At 38.0% G+C, this 7,044-nt stretch overlaps 2 protein-coding genes across 2 annotated transcripts in view; one reads left to right on the top strand and one right to left on the bottom strand.

Moving 5' to 3' along the window:
• The window catches only part of LOC101853924 (HSPB1-associated protein 1), a gene marked incomplete in the record, with an annotated part of 10,338 nt that extends 9,480 nt beyond the window's left edge, over positions 1-858 (bottom strand). Inside the window, 1 exon segment of the mRNA XM_005095685.3 lies at positions 526-858. Within this exon segment, the coding sequence (XP_005095742.2) occupies positions 526-537 (12 nt within the window).
• Positions 859-1,718: 860 nt separating this feature from the next.
• The window catches only part of LOC101856645 (DCC-interacting protein 13-alpha), a gene marked incomplete in the record, with an annotated part of 38,010 nt that continues 32,684 nt past the window's right edge, over positions 1,719-7,044 (top strand). The window contains 3 exon segments of the mRNA XM_013081014.2: positions 1,719-1,951; positions 5,482-5,580; positions 6,570-6,629. Of these exon segments, the coding sequence (XP_012936468.1) occupies positions 1,892-1,951; positions 5,482-5,580; positions 6,570-6,629 (219 nt within the window).

Genomic DNA, 7,044 nt, shown 5'->3' with positions numbered 1-7,044 from the left:
TCAGGTCTGCAGGGGTAATGATAATAGATTTTAAAGCCCAAAGAGCTTGTTGTTGAACGTGAATGTACGCTATACAAAATGCTTTATATTATTAAGCATAGCAGTCTTCGTGATGTTTGAGTGATTGCAGAAACAAAAAACTGATATTATTCTTATTCAACGAAAATCCACAAAATACTGTGAAAGAAACAATATTAAGGGGGGGGGGGCAATGCCCCCTTCCATCACCATGATTTGATGTTTCAGCAATTAGGATTATTTACTTGAAAACAATTGATAAACAAGGGTTTTAGTGACCATATATGTGAGGCAGCGTGGTGAAATTAGGCACTCGTCAAAATAATGAAACGTGAAGAAACTGGCATTTTTCCACAGGTTTGGAAATCTTATTGAATTCTTGTTTTTCGACTCAAAACCTTTTAAGCCCGTCCATTAAAAACACATTTTAGTGTGAATTTTACTTAAAAACGTAGATTAAAGGCATAAAAGATGTAACATTTTCAGTTTTCACAGGCTCTACTTTACTTCTGAAACCATGAGGCAACTCAACCCCCTTCAATCACAAATATCTCGACTCGTATCATTGCTTGTTCCTTCCTGCTCGTTGTTTTCACACTCTGTTATCTGCAGGTTGGTGCTCATGGCTCATGATTCTGGCAATTTGAAACCAATCTAGGTTCATGGAGAATTTATGTGCCTTCCAGACCATGTCAATCATATTCTTGAAAGCATTCAAGGATGGTGCAGACACCACATTTTCCGGTAGGGAATTCCAAGCGTTAACTGTGCGTACACTGAAGAAGTTTTTGGCGGACTGGTGTTTTCACATGTTTTTGTTTTTTTCAATTTTAGGCTGTGTCCCCTGGTGTTAGAATGTAGATCGCGGAATAAAATGTCTACCGGGAAAGTAAAAAAATACCGAATGGAGGATTCAGAAGGAAGTAATTAACCGAAAAAGGTAGTTGAACTAAGAATTCACCAACATCGATCATCAGCTGTTTCGTTCCAATTTGAAGCTACTTTCATTTTCGAAGAAGTAAAAGTAGATACATCCGGCATCTGGTTCCGTACCGTCGTACTTTCTAATGAAAATATTATTCTTTTTACTGTTTTCGCTATTTTATTAATTTGTTTTTTGTTTCAAAGTGGTAAATACTGTTCTTCAGATGATTTATCTTACTTACATACACATTCCTAAATATGTTAATCAGAGTATATTATTTTCTAATGAACTGATTACGAATATCCAGTGTATCATTTTCAACCAATGATGGTGCTCGTTTATCTTCACAACAATCCGTGATTAATCCAAATTTGTAGGTGGTTGGGTTGCCAAGAAATCCACGAATCTCTTTTGAGGTCTTGGCAAATTCAATTAATATGAATAATAATAACAATGAGGTTAAACACGTATCTAATACATGTCAATAAATCGATAACAATGCATTTCATTTTTTGATAAAGTTATAGCGAGATACGATATGTCTCTATAAATATAATACATTAATAAAGAAAAAGCCTATTTGATTCTACTAGAGGAAAAAGCTAAGTAAATAACTAGATTCTATAATAAATTTCATACATTTAAAATTTAAAAGGTTATCTCAAGATCGAGAAGAGTTGATGACTTTCCGTTTCAGGCACAAAGTTGAACTAGGCTAAATTTTTGCTGGAAGTCGGAGCGTGATAGGTTTTTAACTCCTTTCTCACGAAAACCTGGCTATTAATTTCATTGGTCTGCTACGAAGGGTGTGTAAATTGTATGGAATTTGTCTACGGGTGTACCGGAACACAGCTGATTTTGGGCATTTAGCCCAATTGCTTGGGTATTGTTGGATAACAGTATCTTTTTATTAATCCTAGTGGTATTATCAAAGAAGAGATTCCCATCATGTTAGGACCAGAAGTGGAACAGCTGCATCTTGAGGATGCTTTGGAAGATAGCCCTCAGGTAAGTCGAGTAAAAGCAATGGCAATGGCAATGGGTCAATGAGCAATTTAGATCTCATGATTAGGCTAGAATCTAGATCTAGATTCTAGAGTAATTATGACCTGCCTCAAGAAGTTGAGTTTCGGCTTTGGTTGGGCAATGGAGACTCAAGTGCGACAATCAAATAATACTTTGAGTGCACGTATCATATAATGCACAGGGGGTCCACCATGTAGGCTGTACTGTAGGCTACGTAACACTACTACTATTAACTATACTACTATCTAGATCTAGATCTAGATATATGTCTATACAATTAGTATACTTTGAGTTTGACTTTGTTGTAAATTTCAATTTGTGGTGCACTTCTAGATCTAGATCTAGATTCTAGAATCTAGATCTAACTCAATAACCCCCCCCCCCCCCCCTCTCTCTCTCTCTCTCTCTCTCTCTCTCTCTCTCTCTCTCTCTCTCTCTCTCTCTCACTCAATCTCAGTCACTGACACTGACTGCCCCCCTCACCCCCCCCCCCTCCTTTTTCGGTCATTATTAGTGTTGTTAGTTGCCTGCCTGATGGGTGGTGTCATCCCCTCCCCCATTGCTGATTTTCTTTCCGAGAACAAAGTCACGAAGTATACTGACCCGGTAGGGGAACTCTTTTGTGATGTCGGAAAGTTTCAGCACCCATACCCGGTAGTGTGTGGTGTGTGTGTGTGTGTGTGTGAGAGAGAGAGAGAGAGAGGGAGAGAGAGAGAGAGAAGAGAGAGCAGGGGGAAGTGCTAGATGACATGCCCCAGTTGACAGGAGGGAACGAGAGAAAGATAGAGTGGGAAATAGGTGGGGAGAAAGAAAGACAGAGACAAACAAAGAAAAAGAGATGTAAGCAATACACAGAGACAGAGGAGAGAGAGAGAGGGAGAGAGAGAGAGGGGATGACTGCTCAATTGAAATTATGACATTGTTCTTTTCTTCAAATTGTGTTTCCTCCAACTCCAAAAACGGAGGAAAAACGATCGTTCTGCGAAAAGACATCCGCAGTCTTCATTTAGATCTAGATCTAGGCTAACCTCGAAACTAGATCAATGATTTATGTCTGTCTGTCTAGATCTAGATCTAGACTTAGGCCATAGATCTAGAAGAACCTAGGTCTACCCTGAGCCAAGAGGGCGCTGAAACTTTCCGAAATCACAAAAGAGTTCCCCTACCGGGTCTGTATACTTTGTGACTTTGTACCCGGTTACCAGGTCTGTATACACTCCCTTTTTCTTTGCAGGTCAAATTTGACATTGTACAAGCTCATCATGGCCCCAGGCCATGGCAGCATCCACAAAAGGTTCTTAAGCCTGCCTAAGTTCCCTAAGGCTGACTAAGAGCTAGATCTAGATCTATCTTTTGTTGAGAAGGACTTCCGCAAGGAGTGACCACCCCAACCAACGCAATAAAGAGACATAGAGATAGCCCTAACCTTCCCCGCCCTACCCCTACCCCTGGCCCTCTCTATTCTACTCTGTCTCATAGTGGTCGCTTGTTACGGAAATCCTCCCTTTTGTTGTAGTGTAATGCAGGGTGCCCATTACGGCTGGGTCGGGCCGATCGCCCGACTCGGTCGCCTGAAATTGAAAACAAATACGTGTGTATTGAGGCGACCGAGCCCGACCCGCCGATCCCATCCGTAAAGGCTCCCCCGTATTAGACTTTTAGCTCTGTGCCCCCACCCCTTGTCTTGCCTTGTAACAACAATTCAGTGCATAAAATAGATTCAATGGGCTAATAGCTTATGGGCCTGTTGCCTCTGAGTCTGAGCCTAAACTTGATTGGCATTAAGAAACAATTACAGGAAAATTTGCCCCATTGGACCCGTTTCACTTTGCTATAACTAGGGCCTATGTATATATATATATTTATATATATATATATATATATATATATATATGATATGATGAATTCGTTATTTTATTATGTTTCTTGGACTGATTGAATGAAATTGACTAAATTTAAAACCATGGCAATTCAAAAGTAAATGTTTGACATTATGTAATATAGAAGATCTAAGGACTCTTGAGGCAGTATTAAAAAAGATATAATATTGGAACCCATCTGAATTTATCATCATGAGTGAATTTTTACTTTCACTCCCACACACAGAGATGCATTGCTTTGGGGGTCAAACTATTACAGTATTTTTCTGCTGCAGGTCATGACCACTAAAACTCTCATAACTAATTAGATATAAAGGCTTTTAAAACTATTTTCTGAAATTTTCAAGAAAATTTCGAACCTAATTGCAAAACATCAAATTATATTATGTGGAAAATAGTGGGGGCAAGGACTTTTAATGTTCAGAATTGTATCAAAATTTTATCGTTTTTGTCCGCTGCTGCACACACTCGCACCCCCACCACTTCTTTCGGTCATCTTTTCACAATAATATCCTGTCTCAACTTTTGGTTTTTGAAGTTGGGGGGACCTTCTTTTTCACTTTTTGTTCATACCATTTGTAAGGGCTATCTCAGAGAGCTAATATAATTATATATTAAAATAACATTAAAATGTGTACATGACATTACATGTTCAGTCGAACCTTCCATGACGGCTACCTGTACACAGGGTCACCTTATTTCCCCCCTTGAGTTTTTGCTATACTATATGATTTCACTGTATAAAAGGGTCTTCTGTTCAACAAGGCCACGGCCACCATATTTTATCACACACCAACCAATAAAACAAGTTGTCTTAGACAGCCACTTCTCTCAAATGCCCTGAATTTTGTCATAAATTAATTGACCCCTGACACGGTGGACAAACAGTCATAATCCACTATCACCTGTCATTATTGTTAGGTAGTCCTTCCAACCAATCCTGTTGCCAAGGCCCTTCCCACTGTTGACCAATAGGTAACAATAAATTTTCAGTTGCTGGTGATGTAAGTGTTTGATCCCTCGTAACCCATAAAAGCCCCACCCACAACTCAACATAATATAAGTGAGATGAGTTGTCACTGCTTTCTCAGTCTGTAACAAAATAGCAATGAACGTCAACATGAACTTGTGACAGAAGCATCGCTTGTTCTCCGAGCGGTGGCGACCCATGTGTTTGTTTTACCATGGCACTCGGCCTTCCCTGTCTGACACAGTTTTATTTTACCATGGCACAAAATCAGCAACAAGAAAGCTAATGAAATACAAACCAACAATAACATCAACAACAACAAAAAACAACAGCCACGCACACCATATCATTTACACGAGATCTAACTAAACAAGAACAGAAGTTCATCACGAGGCAGGAAAAAAAAATGCTTACAATTCCCTCGTCAATGGTGCAATCAACAGCCACCGACGCAAAAGTATTTAAACTTGAAGTGTAGCAAGAAAAAAATTAAGTGTTTATGTGCACTGTTAAGAAACTTATTTCTACCTGAGGACATTCCTCTCTATCCATTGCATTTCAAAGTCATTAAAAAAAATTTAAATCATAGATTGGAAGTTTTTGACAGGCTGACTTGATTACTTGGAGTTTCTCGTAAATTATTTTTATCCGTTTTTTTCCAGACTCGTCATCTTTTAACAGTATTTGAGAAGGACTCAATACTGTTAAAAAAGTTTACGAATAATATGCACAATTGTTGTCAGCGGATAATGACTGCCCAGGTAAGTCTTCCCTTAAATTGAAAATGTTGCCTATGAAATCAAAGAGCTACTCAGATATTGAAGGGTATAACATTTCGGGAAAATTTTGGGAAAGGGGATTTTTAAAAAAAATTTTAACATGATTTTTTTTATTGGATTATAATTCCAATTCAATTGAATTTGTGATCAAAGTGCCAGGTCAGAAAATTTCATCTCACAGGATATATGTTCGCTTTTAAGGAGAAAGGGGCTAACCCAGATTTACTCCCGAAACCTTGACCTACACTAAAAATGGGCATTGCCCTACCTATAGGAAAAGTTTGGTTTCATTGGTGTGTATATTTGTTTGGTTATAGTGAAAACTCTCCTTATTTTTTAAAATGAAAATGAACAAGGGGCAAATACTTTACCTTCGATTTTCTCGTAACAGCATTTTTCAGGATAGCCCACTTGTTGTTAAAAGGGACCATATATGAAAGTACTGGTAAAGAAAAGGAAACTGCAATAGGTTGCCTTGTATTATCATGAAAAAAGATTGTGTTTCTAACAGTTAAATGATATGTTCAATATTCTCATTTTTGTTTCTTTGCTATTTTACTTTTATTATCATCAGTCTATTGTTGTCATTTTGTCCCTGTATTTAATATTTTCTTTTTCCTCATTTTCATTGTCTGGGATTCCTTATCAATATGAGGCAGATTCAAATGTTCGCCACACTTCTTTGCTCTGCATGTCTATAGTTTGTTGAGGCTATTTGAAGACGGTTTTTGCTTTACATGCTTTTTGATTGACTATGCAAAGTTCATTGACACCTACAAGACTGCTGTGAGAAAATGATCAGGCTCAGGAATGTTAGGAAAAATGCAGTGCTGAAAATAGTGTGATCGTTTGAAGTCTGGTTCATGAGGTAGGAAATAATAATAATTCTGCATGAGTTTATTGTTGGGGTTTTTTTTGTCTGTCATTCTTTTTCTGCACGCAAACTCACACACTTCCTCTATTTGTTGCAGAATGAATTATGTGCAGCTACACAGTCTTTGGCTCAGCATCTGCGTTCCTACGAAGTGCAGGTAAAACTATGTATTTGTTTTACTCATTTCTTTCATAAGATGCTGTTGCTTCTAACATTGATATTTGAAATTAGGTGATTGAAAAAGCTGGTGTTTGTTTGACAACTGATTTCTTGTTGGAAGTCAATTTTGAATTTGATCTTCCTTAAAAATACCGAGTGGGTGGTTGGTGGGTGCTCTGGTGTGGTTTGCTCCTTCTTTCCTATCAAACAATTATCGTCCATATTTCTGTCCTACTTCTTTTTTGTGTTTGTTACTCTATTGTAACACCTCTAATCTTCTACACTTCTGCTTAATTGTGTTGCAAGTGCTGTAAATTTTGTACTCAAAAAAGAAAAGAAAATTTTTATTTTAGGGTGGGGAGTGTTTTCTGACCGCTTTCTGCCCATATCTTTTTTTACATAGTTGGGGGGGG

Source organism: Aplysia californica, unplaced genomic scaffold (assembly GCF_000002075.1).
Source record: "Aplysia californica isolate F4 #8 unplaced genomic scaffold, AplCal3.0 scaffold00111, whole genome shotgun sequence".
In the NCBI taxonomy this organism is placed as follows: Eukaryota; Metazoa; Mollusca; class Gastropoda; order Aplysiida; family Aplysiidae; genus Aplysia; species Aplysia californica.
This window is presented reverse-complemented; position numbering and strand designations above follow the sequence as displayed.